The 22374-nt window shown below is 38.3% G+C and overlaps 1 protein-coding gene across 1 annotated transcript; it reads right to left on the bottom strand.

Annotated features, from left to right (window-relative positions):
• Positions 1-14847: 14847 nt before the first annotated feature.
• On the bottom strand, positions 14848-15310 carry LOC101597953 (methylmalonyl-CoA epimerase, mitochondrial-like). Its single transcript, XM_045141063.1, has one exon. The coding sequence runs from the start codon at positions 15308-15310 to the stop codon at positions 14939-14941; it is 372 nt and encodes a 123-aa protein (XP_044996998.1). The 3' UTR covers positions 14848-14938.
• Positions 15311-22374: the final 7064 nt, after the last annotated feature.

Below are 22374 nucleotides of genomic sequence, written 5' to 3'. Positions count from 1 at the left end.
ACATATCAAGTGACTACTGGATAAAATATACAGTTAATCCTAAAAACCTGGTGGAAAAGAAAAATATGGTAGAGGCAGGTCACAGGAGATTGAAAATGAAGGGGGACTCACAAAGGAAAATAACTTTCTGACAGAATATTAAAATTAAAACATTTCTGACTATGTCAAAACTCATTCAGTTATGCTATGTGATGTAAAATTACTCAGAGGGTGGCGTGTGGTGCAGCAGCAGCTATGGCATCAGGCAGCTTGTTAGATATGCAAAATGTCTGGCCCTGCCCCAGGCCCACTAACTCAGAATCTGCTTTTTCCTTCTTTTTCTTTTCTCCTGTGTTCGGGTTGCTTTGGATTCTGTTCATGTTTGTTTTCTGCTGGCATACATTCATTCTACACAGTGATGGGCTTCACACAGGCATTTTCATTCAAGTACATCATATGCTTTTCCCTTATTCCCTCCTTCTATTCCCTTTTCTCCTCTTTCCCCACTCCTGCTAGTCTCCTTCTTTCTCCCCATTCTCACTTCTATCATCATTATATACACATATTATTTTATGTATTTACATGAAATCTAGGATCTACAAATGAGAGAACATATATTTGTCCTTCCTAGTCTGAATTGTTGAGCTTAATATGATGAACTCCATTTGCACCTATATTCTTACCAATGGTGTAACCTCATTCTTTATGGCTGAATAAAACTCCATTTTGTATATACAGCACATTTTCTTTATCCACTCTTCTATTGACAGACACTTAACACTGATTTAACCAGATCCTCTGGTACCTGTTATGCACAATAAAATTGAAGATGCTCTGCTATAAGGCCTCTTTACACTTCCTCAAAGTAGTACTAAAAAGTTTGGAGTGGTTAAAAGTAGAGGGATTTAAAACAGAAAGTTCACAAGAGGCATATTTAAGAACATTCAAATAGTATTTTATATGAAACATATCATAAGCAAGCTTTTAAATGGCAAACAATAAGTAGCTGAATATATACTATCCATAAATATTATGGTAAAAAAAAAACTGATAGTAAATATTTTTCCAAGTACAAAGTACTTCCCCTATGCAAAAATTCACAGGCAACAGATTCTAACCATTCTGCAAAGAACGGAAAAATCCAAGCTAATTTTAATAGGAAAGCTGCTGCTGCAGTTTTGTTCTTTGCTGTTTTTCTCTTCTAAAATACTATTTTCCCTTCTACTTCAGGCTTAACTCTGGCACTTAATTGGGGTTCAGTAAAGACTTTTTGATTGATTGAAACCCAACTGCTTTAAAACTGTGTGCTAAACTGTAATAATAGATCATCATCAAAATCAAATTGTAGATTTTGTTCTACTTAGAGAAGAGCACCATCTAGTGTTTCTCAGAAAACTAACATCTATCAATGTAGCCTAAGCCTTTGGAAAAGGTCCAGTAGAGCTCACTGCTGTGCTTTCATGCATTACTCCACCTCTAATGAAGTTTTAGCATGTTTTCCTCTTGCATTGAAATAGCAGGTGAAGCTTAACTTATGGAAATACAATTCTTCCTCAACAGTCCCATTCACTTCAGTCCTTTCAAACTCGGTGCACGCCATCTGATTTCCAACCTCCAGAGCCTATGTACCTATACTGTGGGCTTTCTAAAGCCACTAAAGCCTATCTTGTTGATCATACAACAGGCCAGATGAACCATTAACCATTTTCTCCTGAAACCCACCCCCCAAAAAAACCCTGATCTGACATGGGAATAAACATACCACCTCCTGGCTATATTCTTAGAAGTTTTCACATGAGGTTAAAGGCCAATCTGTCACAGTAGTGGCTTTTGACTGTCTTCTTTTCCCTATCTCATTTCCCTACTCTCCCTACTGATGTTTCCTTCACCTCCAGATATGCTACTTGTTATTGAGTGAGATCTGTTTCAGGGAAAGCCCAGACTGAGACATTCTCACTTCCACGCATCATATCCAAAGCCACTGGCTAAAAGAGAAGGGTGGGAAAGAAGGGTATAATGCACAGTTAACCATTTGTAACATACCTTAACCTAATGCTTCCAGTTTGGTCCCCACCTCCCAGTTCCCTAGCCCTAGGTACCCCTGCTACTGGCATGGTGGTTTGGACCCTGTGTGCATGCTGTGGGAGCAGTATTTTTGCTCCTAGCTCCCTAACTTCCTGCCTTCAAGCTCCCAAAATCACTGTTCCCCTGGATCAGAGGGTGTATGCACCACTCTGGGTGCTAGCCTTTCGCTCCCAGGTTGCCAGATTCCCAGCTCCTGGTTCTCCAACCCCCAGTTTCTCTGTGCTGAAGAGTGTGAACAAGCAAAGTGAGTAGGCCTGAACTCCCTATTTCCCACCTCCCAGTTCCACAGATATCCCTGTTGCACTTGCAATCTCCAAAACATGATTGTCTCTGGTTATAACCCCATCCTACTCCAGTCTCAGTCAAATCTAACACAGAACACTTTGCTAAAGATTGTGCAGGGATGAATACATGCTTCTTCCTTAGTAAAATGAGACTTATGTCAAGATGGGAAAACCACAATGCCAAAAAAAAAAGTCAGAAAACTGAGAGATTTCTACCAAGGATACTTACTCCCACAACGGAAGCCTCCAATGCAAAAATAGAGGAGGGCTGGAGAGATGGCATAGTGTTTAAGCACTTGCCTATGAAGCCTAAGGACCTGGTTCAAGGCTCAATTCCCCGGGACCCACATAAGCCAGATGCTCAAAGTGGCACATGCATCTGGAGTTTGTTTACACTAACTGGGGGCCCTGGTGTGCCCATTCTCTCTCTCTCTCTCTTTTTCTCTCTCTCTCTCTGCCTCTTTCTCTCTCTGTCTGTCACTCTCAAATAAATAAATAAAAATAAGAAAAAATTTAAAAACATAGAAGAAACAACAGAAATTGAATCCCAAGACGAAAACACAATAAGCCATGTGACCCTGACAAAGAAAATTGCTGAAATGGAAGCAAATAATCAAAAACAAACAAAAATTGCACAAGTGAAATTGAGCAGAACTGTCTTGTACAGCATACAGCTTTTGTAACTAGGCTTTACTTAATTGGAGAAAACCAGAGAGACCTCCAAAGAGAGATGAATGAATTGAAGGTGAGTCAAAAACTAGAGGATCTCAATAACCAGCTGATTAAGCTTAATGAAGACATGATCAAATGCAAGAATAAATTCCAGGAAGCATTAAGATCAAACCTTGGGCTGGAGAGATGGCTTAGTGGTTAAGCACTTGCCTGTGAAGCCTAAAGACCCTGGTTCAAGGCTCATTTCCCCAGGACCCACGTTAGCCAGATGCACATGGGGGCGCTTACTTCTGGAATTCATTTGCAGTGGCTGGAGGCCCTGGCGCGCCCATTCTCTATATTTCTCTCTATCTGCCTCTTTGTCTGTTGCTGTCAAGTAAATAAATAAACATAAAAACAAAAAAAATATTTTAAAAAATCTGACCTTGACCAGAAATGGGACCTCCAAAAAGTGATGGACATGATGGAAAAAAAAAAAAAAAACAGCAGGAAACAAAAAAGCAAATACCTCTTTTAAAAACTCTCTCAAGAGAACGTCTGGTCAAGATGGCGACTGCCTAACCATGCCACACCTACCCAGGAAGGAAAGTCAAGGCATTAAGGTTCACTGGGTCTTTTAGGGGAGACCAATCTCTAATAGATCGCCAGTGGGAGGGCACAGAGGGGGAAAAGGGAATCAGCTGATTCCCATGCTCTCGGGTAGCCCACCAGTCCTCCAATCCCCCCAAGCAGCTGCCCTAGCCATAGTCCCAGCCTCAGGATACTCCTTCAATTACTTCAGAAAAAGGGACCCAGGCCGGCACAGTTCCACTAGCCTCACTGCACAACTGCAATCACCCTCCTACCCCCCGCCCACGCGTGACCTCAGGAAGGCTCTGCCCACTGGCCCAAAACTCTTTAGAAGCTTTCAAGAATAGAGTCAGCCATGTGGAGGATAGAAACTCCAACGTGGAAGACAAGACAGAAGCAAGAGTTCAAAAGTTTCAATAAGTTCAAAAATTTATGTGAACAGAGCATGATAAAATTGTGGGATACCCTTAAACATCCTAACATCCGGATCATGGGAATACCAGATGGAGAAGAAATTCAGACCAAAGTCATAGAGAATGTATTTATCAAAGAAAACTTTACCACTCTCTCAAAAGAAAAGCCCATCAGGATACAAGAAGCTAACAGAACTCCAAACAGATTGGACCAAAGGAGAAACTCTCCAAGTCATATTGTCATTAAGACTCTAAACATTGGGCTGGAGAGATGGCTTAGTGGTTAAGCGCTTGCCTGTTAAGCCTAAGGACCCTGGTTTGAGGCTCGGTTCCCCAGGTCCCACGTTAGCCAGATGCACAAGGGGGCGCACGCGTCTGGAGTTCGTCTGCAGTGGCTGGAGGCCCTGGCGCACCCATTCTCTCTCTCTCTCTCTCTGCCTCTTTCTCTCTGTGTCTGTCACTCTCAAATAAATAAATAAAGTAAAATATTTAAAAAAAAAAAAAAGACTCTAAACATTGACACAAAGAGAAAATCCTAAAAGCAGTTAGGGGAAAACAGCACATTACTTTTAAAGGCAACCCCATCAGAATTACTTCAGACGTCTCAATGGAAACCCTGAAGGCCAGAAGGGCCTGGAATGGAACACTCCAAAGTCTAAGCATCTATGGCTTCCAACCCAAACTACTCTACCCAGCAAAAGTATCCCTCATAATAGATGGTGAAAGAAAAACTTTCCATGACAAAACTCAGCTTTACAATTATATGAACACAAAAACAAACCTACAGAGAGTATTTCAGGAAATTCTCCACATAGAAGAATAAAATAATCAATGTCAAATGCCTACAAGAAGCAGATCACAATAACCAAACTCAGAGAAGGCACAAAAAACTTCAAAGTCCATGAAAACACCAAACCGCATATATCAACTAAATATGGCAGGGATCAAATCAAACCTCACAGTCATTACCATAAATATTAATGGCCTTAATTCACCCATCAAGAGACACAAGCTAACAGGGTAGATTAGAAAATTAGACCCCTCAATCTGTTATCTTCAAGAAACCCACCTCACCACTAAAGACATACACCTCCTCAGGGTGAAAGGGTAGAAAACAATATTCTAAGTTAATGGGAATAAGAAACAAGCAGGTGTAGCTGTACTAACATCAGATAAAATAGACTTCAAACCAAAAATAATCAAAAAAGATAAAGAAGGCCACTTCCTATTGATCAAGGGAACAATCCATCAAGAGGATATCACAATCATAAATTTGTATGCACCAAACACAGGGATACCACAGTTCATAAAGCAAAACCTATTGGACAATAAAACAGAAATAACCACCAACACCATCATAGCTGGGGACTTCAATACACCACAATCAGTAATAGACAGATCATCCAAACAGAAACTCAACAGGGAAATAAGAGAGCTCAACAAAACCATAGATCACTTAGACCTAACAGACATCTACAGAACATTCCATCACAAATCGACAGACTACACATTCTTTTCAGCAGACCATGGAACATTCTCTAAAATAGATCATATACTGGGTCACAAAGCCTGCCTCCATATATTTAGGAAGATTGACATAATTCCCTCCATGTTATCAGATCACAATGATATATTGCTAGAAATTAACAACAAAATACCCAACAAGAATCCCATTAACTGAACAGCACACTTTTAAACAATAAATGGGTAGTGGAAAAAATAAAAAATTAAATTGTGAAATTTCTAGAAATGAATAATGACGAGAACACATAGTACCAAAACTTATGGGAAACAATGAAGACAGTCCTCAGGGAAAAGTTCAAAGAACTAAATGCCTTCATAACAAAGACAGAGAGATTCCAAATCAATAACCTCACCATCCACCTAAAGGAACTGGAAAAGCAAGAAAATGCCAACCCAAAAAGCTCCAGATGGAAAGAAATAATTAAGATCAGAGCAGAAATTAATGAATTGAATGCTAAGAAAATAATTAAGAAAATTAATGAAACAAAGAGCTGGTTCTTTAAGAAATAAACAAGATTGAAAACCCCTGGCCTATTTGATCAAGCAAAACAAAAAAAAGAGAGAGAGAGACACTTCAAATTAACAAAATTCGAAATGAAAAAAGGAGAGATCACAACAGACATAAGTGAAATTGGGAGAATCATCAGGATTTATTTCAAAAACCTCTACTCCATAAAACTGGATAATATGGAGGAAATGGAGAAATTCCTGGACACATACCATCTACCAAAGCTAAACTCAGAGCAGATTAATCTCCTAAACAAACCTATCACACTCATCAAAATTGAAAATGTAACAAAAAACCTCCACAAAAAGAAAAAAGCTGATTTTTTTTTTTCCCGAGGTAGGGTCTCACTCTAGCTCAAGCTGACCTGGAATTCACTACATAGTCTCAGAGTGGCCTGGAATTCATGGTGACCCCCCTACCTCTGCCTTCCGAGTGCTAGGATGAAAGACGTGTGCCACCACTCCCAGCTTCAGCTGAATTCTATCAAACCTTCATGGAAGAACTCAAACTAATCTTTCTCAAACTGTGCCACACAATTGAAGAACAGGGATAGCTCCCCAACTCCTTCTATGAAGCTAGTATCACCCTAATTCCAAAACCAGTCAGATGCCACAAGGAAAGAAAACACTCGGCCTATTTCCCTAATGAACTTAGACGCAAAGATCCTGAACAAAATCCTTGCAAACCGAATCTAACAACACATCAAAAGCATTATCCACCTTGATCAAGTGGGATTCATCCCAGGAACACAGGGATGATTCAACATACAGAAATTTTTCAATGTAATACACCATATAAACAAGGTTAAAAACAAAAACCACATGATCATTTTGATAGATGCAGAAAAGACTCTATTCACAGATGACATGATTCTATATATAAGAGACCCAAGAGACTCCATACCAAAAACACTTGAAGGTGATTAACTCCTATAGCAAAGTAGCAGGATACAAAATCAATGAACAAATTCAGTAGCCTTTCTATATGCAAATGACAAATATGCAGAGAAAGAAATAAGGGACGTGGTCCCATTGTCAATAGCAACAAAAAAATAAAATAGAATACCTTGGAATAACATTAACCAAGGAAGTGAAAATCTATACAATGAAAACATAAAAAACACTCAAAAAAGAAATTAAGGAGGACTTGAGAAAATGGAAAGGCCCCCCATACTCATGGATAGGCAGAATTAACATTGTGAAAATGGCAATCCTACCAAAGGCAATATACAGATTTAATGCAATTCCAATTAAAATCCCAACTTTGTTCTTCACAGAGATAGAAAAAAAAAAAGATCTCAAAATTCACATGGAAAGGCAGAAGGCTTCAGATATCCAATCATATCCTCAGAAAAAGAAATACCTCTGGAGGCATCACCATACCTGACCTAAAGCTATATTACAAAGCCTTAGTAATAAAAACACCATGTTACTGGCATAAAAACAAGAGTATAGACCAATGGAATTGAATTGAGGACCTGGACTTTGGGTCAAGCAACTATAGCTACTTGATATTTGACAAAGGCCCTAACAATATAGGCTGGAAAAAGACAGCATCTTCAATAAATGGTGCTGGACAAACTGGATAACCATATGCAGGAAATTGAAACTTGATCCACACATCTCGCCATGCACAACACTCAGGTCCAAATGGATCAAAGACCTCAATATAAGACCAGAAACTCACCTACTACTGGAAGAAAATATAGGCAGAACTTTCCATGATATAGGAATAGAAAAGGACTTCCTGAACAAAACCCCAGTAGCACAGGATCTTAATCAATCACTTAATCAATGGGTTCACATGAAGCTGAAGAGTTTCTTCACAGACAAACATACAATAAGCAAAGCCAATAGATTATCCACACAATGGGAAAAACTTTGCACTTGCTATACAACTGGCGGAGGCCTAATTTCTAGAATCTATAAATAACTCAAAATCCTAAGCAATAAAACGTCAAACAACCTACTCACACACTCACAAAATGGGGCAAAGAACTGGACAGGCAGTTCTCAGAGGAAGAAATACAAATGGCAAACACACACTTAACAAAATGTTCACCACCCCTAATCATTAGAGAAATGCAAATTAAAACAACTATGAGATGCCACCTTACCCCAGTAAGGATAGCAAACATCAAAAAATCAAATGAAAATAAATGCTGGTGAATATGTGGAGAAATAAGAACCTTCATCCACTGTTAGTGGGAATGTAAGATGGTACAACCACTTTGGAAAGCTATATGGAGACTCCTAAAATAGCTGACTAAAGAGTTATCAACAGACCCAGATATTCCCTTACTGGGTTTATACACTAAAACCTTCAATCCTCAGTCCAGAGAGATTTGTTCAACCATGTTTATAGCAGCTCAATTCATAATATCTGAGAGCTGGAATCAACCCAGATGTCCATCACTAGACGAATGTATAACTAAGATGTGGTATATCTACATGATATAATTCTACTTAGCAGTAAGAAAAAATGACACAACAAAATTTGAAGAAAAATGGTTGAACCTGGAATAGATCATCTCAATGAACTTACCCAATCACAAAAAAAAAAAAAAATCACCACATAGTCTCACTCATCTACAAAACCTAACCTGAATCTACCCAAGATGCCAACATAACCAAAAAGCATCTTGAGGAGTGGACAATAGGGTGGTTGGGGAAGGAGAGGAGGTCAAGGGAAGGGATGGGGGACACAAATCTGGACCAAAATGACAATGGTCCCATAACATGCTACATCCCAAAAGGCAGACGAAATGGTTGAACCTTCACCAGGCCCTTATTGGGAACACCCGAGTCACAAGGCCCTGGAGAGGGTACAATGAGTGACCCTAATCGTCCACTGCTTCTCTCTCTTTCTCTCCCTCTTCCCTCTAACTCTTTATATTACTTATCTTTTTATTCCTTCTCTTAGTGGGCACTTACCTTTAACTCCCAATATCAGCAGGTGGCTATCATCCACAATGAGCTTTTGCTCGTAGAGATCTACAGCATTTCCTAAAAGAATGACAGATTTCTGTCATTGTACTTGATGACCCACCAAAGGTTAGTGGTAAGACCATACTGCTGAAGACACCATATGCAATTGACATGTAACATGGAGTGACTTGGCTGGAAGCTGGAAGAGAGTCAGTCCCCAGACAGTCAGCAGGTCTAGTACCAGAAGGTGCTACATGGGTGACTGGGGAAAAATGACCAATATCTGTCCAAGCAACTCATGGTCTAACCTTTTTAGCAGCAAATAACCTTTTGTGATGCCCACATAAGTGCAACAGTGCCACACAGCCATGGTGAGAAACCAACTGCTCTTGATTTGGCTAACTGGTCCACTCAGTGGAATGGAACCCATAGCTGGAGCTGGGAAACAAGTCAGAACCATATCCAAAAATGAGCTCTCCATTATCAAGCTACCACATATTGTGGACTACAAGAGGGCCTACACCTATTAAATTCTCTCTAAAAGAATAAGGGTTATCCCATTTATCTGGTGGTAACTTTACTCTCTGCTGGAGAATCTGCTTCTCTTTTAGAGAGACACAAATCCTAAGGAGAGAACCACCCCATCATACCTCAAAAGGGCCCCAGCTGAAACTAAGACTAATTGGCAAAACAAGCAAAGGTGCTGTTTTCTTGGTGAACCTGGTACAAGAACAAGGGTGAAGGAGATTGACACAGAGAACAATCAACCCCTACCAAATCAGATATCCAGAGAGACAGAGGCTCCCAACACCTCATCACTGAAGCAAACATAAAATGAACCCAACATGGCTCAGGGAAATTTGCAGAAGAGGGGGTGGAAAGAATGTCAGAGCTACACATTGGGTCATGATACACAGAGACATTTCCTCCTACCCATAACTAAGGACCAACCCCACAATATATATATACCTCAACAAGGAGGGGCTAGGGTGAGGGGGGAGGACAGGGAGGAGACTAACAATGGTACCAACTTGACTGTATTCACTGAATACAAAACTAATTAATAAAAAAATGTTTATCACAAAACAAATACTCTCCGCTGGGCATGGTGGTGCATGCCTTTAATCCCAGCACTTGGGAGGCAGAGGTAGAAGGATCACCATGAGTTCAAGGCCACCCTGAGACTCCATAGTGAATTCCAGTTCATCTTGAGCTAGATGAGACCATACCTCGAAAAAAAAAAAAATCTACTCTCTAGAATCCCTCACTAACGAAGTCAATCATGCATGAGACAAAACCTCTCAGCTGGAAGACAAGACATAAGAAATGGATTGAGAGTCCAAAAACTTTGCTAAGTTCAAAAATTCATGCAAACAAAATATGAGGAAACTGGGATTGCCAAAAACAACCAAACATCTGGATTATGAATATATCAGAAGGGGAAAAATCCAGGTCAAAGGCATAGAGATTATATTCCACAAAATTATGGAGGAAACATTTCCCAATCTCACAAAAGAGAGGCCCATCTAGATTCAACAACAAACAGGACCAAAGAAGAAACTCTCCAGGACTCATCATAGTTAAAACTTTAAACAATGAAAACAAGTAGAGTGAAAAAGCAGGAAGAGAGAAGCAAATCATTATATACAAAGGCAATCCCATCAGAGTTACATCAGACTTCTCAATGGAAACCCTTAAAGCCAGAAGGGCATAGAATGGAACACTTCAAATACAAAACTATGGCTTTCAATCCAAACTACATTACCCAGCAAAAGTATCCCTCACAACAGATGGAGAAAGGAAAACTTTCCATGGCTACAGTCAGCTCTATGAACTCAAAGACAAACCTACAAAGAATACTTCAAGAAATATTCCACACAGATAAGTCGAACAACCAACCTTAAGAACCTACAAAAGGATAAACACAATAACCAAAACTAGAGGAGTAATTAAAAAGTTCAAATCACCAAACCCACAAACTTTCCAGCATGACAGAGATTAAAGCAAACCTCACAGTTATAATTTAAATATTAATGGACTTAACTAACTGATAAAAAGACCTAAGTTAACAGGGTGGGCCAGAAATATGGAGCCTTCAATCTGTTGCCTTCAAGAAACCCACCTCAACATTAAAGATAGACCTCTACTCATAGTGAACGGATGGAAAATGTTTTTCCAAGCAAATGGAAATAAGAAACCAGTGGGTGTGGTTACACTAATAACTGACAAAAACAGACTTCAAAGCAAAAATAATTAACAAGGACAAAGGAGTCCACTTTTTCCTCATCAAGGGAATGATCAACTAAGAGGACATCATAATCATACATTCATATGCACCAAACACAGGTGTACTGAATTTTATAAAGTAAACCCTACTTGACAACAAATTAGAAATAAATCACAATGCCATCATAGTAGGGGACCTCAACACCCCACTATCATTATTAGATAGATGATCCAAGTAGAAAATCAACAGAGATATAATACAGCTCAACACCACCATAGATCAGTTAGACCTAAGAGACATCTACAGAACATTCCACCCCAATTCAACAGAATACACATTCTTCTCAGCAGCCCATGGATCCTTCTCCAAAATAGATTCCATATAGGCCATGGAGCATGCTTAAGTAAATTCAGGAAAAATGAAATGACTTCCTGCATCATATTAGAACACAATGTTTTAAAGCTAGAAATTAACAACAAGACAAACAACAGAAATTGCTTCAGCTACTGGAAACTCAATAACATGCTACTAAACAATGAATGGCTCACGAATGAAATCAAAAAAGGAATTGTAAAATTTCTTCAACTGAATGATAATGAAAATGCAACATACCAAACTTATGGGACACAATGAAGATAGACCTAAAGGGAAAATTTATAGCAATAAATGCCTTCATAACAAAGACAGAGAGATCTCAAATTAATAACCTAACCATCCACCTAAAGGCATTGGAAAAACAACAATCCAACCCTAATTGTTCCAGATAAAATGAAATAATTAATATCAGAGCATAAATTAATGAATTAGAAACTAAAAAAACAATTGAGAAAATTGACAAAACAAAGAACTGGTTCTGTAAAAGAATAAACAAGACTTATAAACCCCTGGACAACTTGATACAACAAAAAAAGTCTCAAATTAACAAAATTAGAAATGAAAATGGAGAGGTCACAAGAGACATCAATGAAATTGTAAAAACCATGAGGACATATCTCCAAAACTTTTTCTCCACAAAAATGGATAACCTGGAGGAAATGGGCAAATTCCTAGACACATGCCACCTACCAAAACTAAGTCCAAGCAGACAAATCTTCTAAACAAATCCATTATATCCATTGAGATTGAAAAGGTAATCAAAAACCTCCCCAAAAGAAAAGTTCAGGACCTGAGAGATTCTCATCCAAGTTCTACCAAACATGCATTGAAGAACTGAAACCTCTTTTTCTCAAACCATTTCACATAATTGGACACAGGGAACCCTCCTGAACTCTTTCTAGGATGCTAGCATCATCCTAATACTACAAGCAGACAGAGATGAAATAGAAAACTATAGTCCTATATCCCTGATGAACTTAAATGCAAAAATCATGAACAAAATCCTTGCAAACCAAATTCAACAACACATCAAAAGCATTATCCACCTTGATCAAACAGGCTTCCTCCCAGGGATGTAGCAATGGTTCAACATACAGAAATAGGTCAATGTAATACACTACATTAATAAACTTAAACACAAGAACCACATGATCATCTCAGTAGATGCAGAGACGGTCTTTGACAAAATACAATATCACTTCATAATCAAAACACTGGAAAAGTGGGGCTGGAGAGATGGCTTAGCCATTGAGGCATTTGCCTGCAAAACAGAAGAACCTCAGTTCGATTCCCCAGGACCCACATAAGCCAGATGCACAAGTGGGTACATGTGTCTGGAGTTCATTTGCAGTGGCTGGAGGCCCTGATGTGCCCATTCTCAATCTCTCTCTCTCTCTCTCTCTCTCTCTCTCTCTCTCTCTCTCTCTCTCTCTCTCTCTTTCCTTTCCTATTTCTGTATCTCTTTCTCAAATTAATAAATAAAGATAAAATATTTTTTAAAAAAAAACACTGGAAGAGGGCTGGAGAGATGGTTCAGTGGTTAAGGTGCTTGCATGAGAAGCCTAAGGATCCATGTTCTGCTCTCCAGATCCCACATTAGCCAGACACACAAAGGTGAGGCAAGAACAAGGTTGCACATGCCCACTATGTGGCCCAACCATTTGAACTTCAATTGCAGTGGCAGAGGTCCTGCCATGCCTATTCTCTATCTCTCCTCTCTCTCTCTCTCTCTCTCTCTCTCTCTCTCTCTCTCTCTCTCTCTCTTTCTTTCACTCACTCTCAAAATAATTAATAAACAAACACTGGAAAGACTAGGAATGGAAGGTTTATATCTGAACATTTAAAAGGCTATATACAAAGCACCTAAAGCCAAAATCATATTTAATGGGAAAAGACTCAAGGAGTTTCCACTAAGATCAGGAACAAGGCATGGGTGCCCACTCTCACCATTGCTTTTCAGCATAGTACTGGAAATCATAGCCCAAACAATAACACACAAGAAAGATATAAAAAGAGATATAAACTGTAAAGGAAGAAGTCAAACAAGCCCAATTTGCAGACAACATGATCTTATACCTACGTGACCCAAACACCTCTACCATAAAACTTCTAAAGATGATAAACTCCTTCAGCAAAGTAGCAGTATACAAAATCACCACACAAAAATCAGTAGCCTTCCTATATGCAAAAGACAAATATAAAGAGGAAGAAATTGGCAAAGCTGTCCCATTCTCAATAGCCAAAAAAAAAAAAAACAACAAAAAAAAAAAACTTGGAATAACACTAACCAAGGATGTAAAAGTCCTATATACTGAAAACAGAAAATCAGTTAAGAAAGAAATTGAATAAACATGAGAAGATGGAAAGACCTCCCATGTTAATGGATAGGTAGAATAATATTGTGAAAATGGCAGTCCTACCAAAAGGTGCAATGCCATACCAATAAAAGTCCCAGCATCATTCATCACATAGATAGAAAAAATAATCTCAAAATTTATATGAAATGGCAGGAGGCCTCAGATATCCAAAAATACCCTCAGCAAAAGAAATACCACTGGAGATTTCACCATGTCTGATGTAAAATTCATCTTATGGAAGTAGCTTATGATCAATTTACAAATTAGCTGAATTTTATAAAAATGGTTAGGTGTATTTCTCTCATGCAGCTTAATACATGTTTTCCACTCCCTGATATTTACTTCCTCTTTGGTAGTTTATTTTTGGAGATTTCTTGTTACCTACTACTGATTTGATTTGACTCAGTTGTATCTATAGAATATACTGTTTCTGTTTTAACTTGCTCTGTAGGCATGTGTTGTTTGAGATGTTCTTCAAAGCATGATCAGTACCAGCTGCTGGAACAGTTCAGTTCTACACACTTGCTTACAATTATCTCTTTGAGTTGTGTCAATTTTCAGTTCTTTATTTTGCAGCTATGTCATATGGTGTATCTAATTTACTGTTGTCTTGTGACTGAATCCTTTTATCAATTTGTCCACTAAATGGAGTCACATAACTGTCATGTGTATGACATATGACATAACTCCATTGTGTATTGAACTCATCTCCCAATCCATACCCACACCATTTTACACAGTTCACACACTGTATTCAGTTACCACATGTTAGAAGAGTAATAATTTATTTCTAAGAACATGATCTTAATGTCAAGCATTTAGTGACTTAAGTTTCCTCCAAATTCAAAAACAATATAGATATATATGTATTTATGTATGTATATATACACACACACATATTTTTAACTATCTGTAATTAACTTTGAAATTTGAAGTACTAGAGCAGTAACATAATACATTTCATAGTGTTTGATAAAGGTTTTTGTGTCAATTAATTATGTTTCTTACAAATATAAATCAAGCTTGCTCCAGTTCTACAAGGACTCCACCACAGTCCTTAGGATGCAGAAAACTCACCGGTTTTTCATGTGCTCCTATTTTGGCTTCTTCAGTCAGACTACAGATCTTCTTGTTCTTCAAATCCATCACAGCTTCATGTATATTATCCACCTGGGCTCCCAGAATATTCTTATAAAATGCAGAGGCCTTTTCCAAATCTGGCACTGCATTGGCCACATGATTCAGCCGACCCAGGTTCCACACATTATCTGCTACTTGATTCAGGGACTGTGACGTAGAAAAGTTTTTCCCTGCTAGAAATGGAGTTTGGACTCTGGATAAAAGTCCTGTGGCGCCTGCAGCGGCCGCCGCCGCCAGCACGCGGGCCATCTGCGGAGGAGACTGCTCTCATCATACTTTATTATTATTCATCCTGCTTCCCCATTTCCCTCCTCTGTTTCTTCCTTCTATCCCCCTTTCTACCCTCAAATATCTACTGTTCTGCTTTTAGGGAATATATAATTCCATCACTCCCTTGTTCCATTCCTCCCCTTAAGATCTCTTCTTCAGCACTAATAGTCACCTTTCTAGTTTCAAATTACACACAACATAGATAAGTGCAAATTTAAATCTAGGGGGCTGGAGAGATGGCTTAGCCATTGAAGTGCTTGCCTGCGAAGCCTAAGGACCCATGTTTGACTCTCCAGATCCTACCTAAGCCAGATGCACAAAGGTTGAGGCAAGCACGAGGTCAAACATGCCCATGAAATTGAACATGGAGTTCAATTTCAGTGGCTAAGGCCCTGGAGCACCAATTCTCTCTTTCTCTCTTTCTTTCTTTCTCTTTCTCTTTCTCTCTCTCTCTCTCTCTCTCTCTCTCTCTCTCTCTCTCTCTCTCTTAAATAAATAAATAAATAAATAAATAAATAAATAAATAAATAAATAAATGTAAATATAGGTTCTGTATAGGAGGGAAAATATGTGGGATAATATGTCTTTCTGAAACTGGCTTATTTTGCTTAATATAATGATTTCCAGTTCAATTAATTTAAAAGACCATTTATGATATGGCACATTTATACAATGGAGTTCTACTCAGCAGTAAAGAAAAATGAAATTTGCAGGAAAATCGATGGATCTGGAAAGGGTTAAAAGAACATTTTAAAAAGTAGTGACAAAATTGTTTATATGTTTTCGTCATTGTTGTTGCTATTTGGTCTATTGAGATACTTCTTTTTTTTTCATGCAGCCCAGGCTGGCCTGGAGTTCACCATGTAGCCTAGGCTTGCTTCAAATTCATGATCATACTGTTTCTACTTCCCAAGTGCTGAGATTGCAGGATATTCTATATTTCATTAGTATTTAATATATTTAATGGCAAGGGTATGACTCTCTGCCATTTTATACCCTTCTTGTTGGCTAGAATTCAGATGTTAGGAGGACCATCTTGGAACATGTAAATAAATCATATTTTAAGGAAAGGTAGGCTGGGTGTGGTAGTACATGCATTTAACTCCAGCACTCAGGAGGCTGAGGTACAAGGGTCACCGTGAGTTCGAGACCAGCATGGGGCTACAGAATGAATTCCAGGTGTGCTAGAATTACACCCTGCTCCAAAAAAGAAAAAGAAAAGAGAAAATTCAACAAAAAAAAGGATAGGTAAATTCTAGCTATTTGTTAGAGCATAAATTGGAATATTTGTCCTATTATAACTTGTATTTGTTAACTTGTATTTCAAAATGTTTCAAGAAAAAAATGAATGTAATCAGATATATCTATAGTTTGTATAGTGATCCATACAATGTGCTCAACTTATGAATGTCATATGCTATGTATACTATAGGTTGAAATTGCTAAATTGGATAAGTAGGCTAATAAAACCATAGTTGTGGATTTAATATCTACATGTATAATTGTCTATAAACATGGATTATATTACCAAACTCAGTTACCAATTTGAATATTTCATAGTAAAAGACAAACCAAAAATAGAGCTTGTAAAATTCCTTAAAATAAAACTGTCAAAGATTATTTGATTAGGTAATATTAGTGTGTAAGTTTAAATCTCCATGTAAGCCAGGCGTGGTGGCGCACACCTTTAATCCCGGCACTCAGGAGACTGAGGTAGGAGGATTGCCGTGAGTTCAAGGCCACTCTGAGACTCCATAGTGAATTCCAGGTCAGCCTGGGCTAGAGTGAGACTCTACCTCAGAAAAATAAATCAATAAATCTCCATGTAGCATGATCTTGATTTTTTCAATACTTTCCATCCTGTATAGATATAACATACACATATGTTTAAAGGACTTAAAATGGTAAAACTCTAGGGGTAGGGAGATAGTTTAGTCAGCTTGTCTTACAAGCAGGAGGACCTGAGGTGGATCCCCAGAACCCACATAAAAAAAGGCATGGTGGCATACACTTGTATTCCCAGCACTGAGAAGGCAGATATATGAAGCAAATCTAGCCTAATTTATGAGTATCAGGCCAACAAGAGAATTTGTCTCAAAACAAGTGTATGTCATTCCTGAGAAACAACATGCAAGGTTGTCCACTGGCCTCAACATGTACACATATATACATGCACACACACAAAATATTAAAACTCTAATTTTAACTCGGGACAGAGGTGTTGTAACTTTTATTTCATTTCTCCTCCTTTCTGAAATAAAATTTCCAAATAAAAATTTATTAATTTAATGGCTACAACTTGATTTTTATATGTACTAAAACAATTATCACAATCATGCAAATTATTAACATCTTTCTTTCCTCTATCCTAAAAGTTTTGTTTCTAGGGCTGGAGAAATAGCTTAGAAGTCAGGGGACTTGCCTGGGAAGCCTAAGGGTTCAGGTTTGACTCCCCAGAACCCATGTAAGCCAGATGCACATTGTGGAGCATGTGTCTGAAGTTCACTTGCAGTGGCAGGAGACCCTGGTATGTCCATTCTCTCTCTCTCTCTCTCTCTCCCCCCTCCCTCCCTCTCTCCCTCCCCTAGATAAATAAAAATAATTATTTTTCAATTGTTTCTATAGAAATAATTTATTTTTTCTGATGAGAACACTTGAGATTATCCTAGCAAATTTCAAGCACCATAGTGCTGACTGTAGTCACATTGCTATACATTAGATTTGCAGAACTCATTCATCTCACATAATGAAAAGACTGTACCACTTGACCACCTGGCTTTTGTTTGTTTTCCAAGAGCATAGTGACTACATGTATTACCTTTTACAATTAAACAAACAAACAAACAAACATAATTTTAAATGAAAGGTAAGAAATAAGGAAGACTAAAGAATTTTTAAAAGAAGAGATGTTAGATTAGAAATAACTGGCAAACATTACAATATGTTATTTCCTAGAACAAGAATTAGATATCAAATAGTAAAGGGGGGGCTGCAGAGATGACTCATCAGTTAAGGCATTTGCCTGCAGAACCTAACAACCTGAGTTCCATCTCCAAATACCCACGTAAAGCCAGATGTACAAAGTGGTGCATGTATCTGGAGTTTGCTTGCAGTGGCTAGAAGCCCTAGCAAACCCATATTCTCTCTCTCTTTCTCTCTTCTCTCTCTTCTCTCTCTCTCTCTCCCTGCTTGCAAGTAAATTAAAATATTTATTTTTATTAAAATATTATTTTTAAAAATATTTATTTATTGGAGAGAGAGGGAAAGAGATAGAGAGAGAGAGAATAGGTGTTCCAGGGTCTCCAGCCACTGCAAGAAAACTCCAGATGCATGTGCCACCCTGCACATCTGGCTTACAAGGCAAGGGCCCTGTGGAATCGAATGTGGTCCTTAGGCTTTGTAAGCAAGTGCCTTAACTGCTAAGCCATCTCTCCAGTCCAAAATTTTTTCTTAAAAGAATATAAAAAGCAAAAAGGAGACATTGCCTCTCCCCCATAACTGACTGCTGCCCCCATAATACATGACCCACAATCCCCATGGGGTTGACTTGCATTCCCAACAAGGAAGGCCTCTTCAGAAAAGGGACAGGGAGGAGGGAAAGGATAGTACCAAAATATGATGTTTACATACAAAATATGTCCATATCTAATAAAAAAAAGAAAAAAGGGTTCAAGAGTCATGACTCAGTAGTTAAAAACTCTTGGCTACATACATGCTGACCCCAGTTCTATCATCCCTAGCACGCACATAAAAAGCCAGACACAAAGCAGTTGTGGTGATTTAAATCACATGTCCCCATAAACACATGTGTTTTGAATGTTTGGTCCCAAGCTGATGGCAATTTGAGAGGTGGAGCCTTGTTGGAGGAAGTGTGGTGCTTTGGAGTGCTATATTCACCTTCCCTTTGCCAGAGATCAACTCACTTTCTTAAAGCTAACTTCTACCTGCTGTAGCAAGGAGTAATGTCCACTTCTACTCTGCCATCATCTTTTTATGATCATGAAGCTTCCCTTGGAGACTGTAAGAGAAAATAAACCCTTCCCTGTTTTGATTGGGTGATTTGTCCCAGCAACAAGAAGGTAACCACAACAGTGGTGCATGTGCCTGTGATTCCAATGCACCTACAGTCATGGGGGACAGAGCCAGAATAATATGAAAGCTCACAGGCCATCTAGTCTGGTATACTTAGTGGCAAAACAACAGTAAGAAGTGCTAGGAAGATGGTTCAGTAGATACTCGCTCAAGCTAAATACACAATTTTATTCACAGATCATAAATAAAAGCCAGATTATATAATCCCGATATGCTAACAATGAGATGGGAGGCAGAGACATAATTTCCAGGAAGCTTGGAGTGAGCTAAGCAAAGAATAACAGCAGATGAGATCCATACAGAACCACACAGGAAGAAAAGTCTGCTTCACATGAGGTGAGAAGTGGAGGACTGAACCAAAAGTTGTCCTCTGACCTCTACACATGAACACATGAGCATGTGCACACATGCATGAGCATGTGTGCACGCAAACACACACAATAATTTTGAAATATTTTATTTATTTATTTATTGGAGAGACAGAGAGAAAGAGGCAGAGAGAGAGAAAAAGAATGGGCAAACCAGGGCTTCCAGCCAGTGCAAAGAATACCAGATGCATGCACCACCTTGTGCATCTGGCTTTCATGGGTTCTAGGAAATCAAACCTGGGTCATTTGGCTTTGCAGGCAAGCACCTTAACTGCTAAGCCATATCTCCAGGCTCACAATAAGAATTTTTCAAAAAATTAAAAAGAGCTGGGCAAGATGGCTCATGCCTATAATCCCAGCATTAGGAAGTGTGAAGAAAGTGGATTATCATGAGCTCAAAGCCAGCCTGGTCTACGTAGTGAGTTCAAGACAACATGGTCCACAGCATGAGACCCTCTCTCAAATTTCATATATATAAATATAAATATATATATATAAATATATATATATACACAATATATATATATATATATACACACACACATATATATCCTGTCTTGAAGAAGGTAGAAGGCAAGAACCTTAAGGTTTCATCCTCTGACCTTCACTCACATGCTATGGCATGCTCACTCCCATATATATGTGCATATACATACACACAAAAAATAGAAAAGAAAGCCATGTCCCTCCTTAATAATAAAATATCATAATTTCTGTTATTGATACTAAATATAATATGTAATCAAGTAAATGAAGTTCATATGGGAATAATGTGTTGATGGATCCTAATGCATCCCAAGATCCTGACAGGAATTATTGGGGAGCAACATAATTAAATGGCTCCTTAAAAACAAAAAACAAAGAAACTATTTACAGCTGAGTTAGAAGAAGGTATAATGACGGAAGCCAAACTGAAATATGCATAAAAGTAAATAGACTTCAGGTAAAGTTGAAAGACTGAACACATGAATTAACCCTGCTCTTATGCTCCCTCAAGAAAGCTCACCAAAAGAAATATTTGTATGTGTGTCTGTGTTTGTGTGTAGTTTTAATATAACCTTCTAAAGACAAAGAGAATAATAAATATATAAAATACTGGATAATATAAAGCAGATTAATAGGTGATAAATATACTTAGCAATATGAGAAACTGAAGAGAACAAAGCTAAAAACCAAAGGAATTTATACTGTAGACTCCTCAATATGCTAATGAATTATAAGCAGCAGGACTTGTCTCTAGTAGTGGGGATTGGATATAAAGCCCAAAACAAGACTACAGTCTGTATATCTGGCCATCTGGACTAACCTCTGGCTTAAAACAAATTTAAGGGCTAGAGAAATGGTTCCATGGTTAAAATTGCTTGCTAGCAAAGCCTAAACCCATATAAAGTCAGATGCACAAAGTGTCACATGCCTTTGGAGTTCATATGCAGAGACAGGAGGCCCTGACATACCTATGTTTTCTCTTATTCCCCCCCCTCCTTCCATCTTCCTCTCTCAAATAAATAAATAAATATTTTTTTTAAAAAATCACAGCCTGGGCTAGAGTGCGCCCTACCTCAAAAAAAAAAAAAAAAAATCAAGGGCTGGAGAGATGGCTTAGCGGCCAAGGCGCATGCCTGCAAAGTCTAAGGACCCCGGTTCAATTCTCCAGGTCCCACGTAAGCCAGATGCACTCAGTGGCGCACGCATCTAGAGTTCGTTTGCAGTGGCTAGAGGCCCTGGCATGCCCATTCGCACTCTCTCCTTCTCTCTGTCTCTAATAAATAAGTACAAATAAAATCTTTTTAAAAATAAGTAAATAAAAAACCAAAACTTTTTTTTTTAAAGTTCAAATTCTTCAAGAAATTTTAGAATGAAAAGATGACAAGTAATAAGTAATTACCTAATTAGCCAAAAATCTTAAAAAGTTAGGAACCCAAAGAGGCAAGTAGAGTACAGATGCTACATTTGCCCTTCCCAGGAACCGTGAAGTTTTGTTTTATCAGAATCATTATTTAAGGGGCACATAAGACAGATCCAAGATCCCACACAAATTGGATAACAAACTAGGAAATCCTCTTCACCTTAAAAAGGGATGTGGGGATTCAGGAGCTAAGATGTCAAGAGAAAAAAATATAGGATCTATGCTATCCAAGATAACAGAAGGCAAAGTTGCCTCAAAACTGAGCAACTGGTAGGTTCTGGAAAAACAGAAATTTTGTAACTATAATCCAGCCTTCAGATAATTACCAGACCAAAGTCAAATCATCTAGGTTATCCTCCCCCCCCAAAAAAAAACAACAAGCTAAGCAATAATATTATTGTGTAAACAAACAGTTGTCAGTGTCTAGTCATCACTGAAATTACTCACCTGACTTAAGTATTGAGTTTATCTTAGGCATAAGGATTTTTAACCCTTCATTGGGTGATTCTATAGACAACCCAATTTGGCAAATGACATTAGTGACACCCATAGTACATGTAAAATTAAAATTCTCTGTAGAGGAAGACACACCATTCTTAAGTTTCAGAGGAACCCCATGCCATTTTCAAGAATAATGGCCATTACGAAAACAAAAATAACAAAGCTCTGAGGAAATA

This window comes from Jaculus jaculus, chromosome X (assembly GCF_020740685.1).
Source record: "Jaculus jaculus isolate mJacJac1 chromosome X, mJacJac1.mat.Y.cur, whole genome shotgun sequence".
Lineage (NCBI taxonomy): Eukaryota > Metazoa > Chordata > Mammalia > Rodentia > Dipodidae > Jaculus > Jaculus jaculus.
This window is presented reverse-complemented; position numbering and strand designations above follow the sequence as displayed.

Excerpts from the sequence above, each read along its gene's own strand:
- LOC101597953 (XM_045141063.1), bottom strand. The coding sequence starts at position 15,310 with ATGGCCCGCGTGCTGGCGGCGGCGGCCGCTGCAGGCGCCACAGGACTT.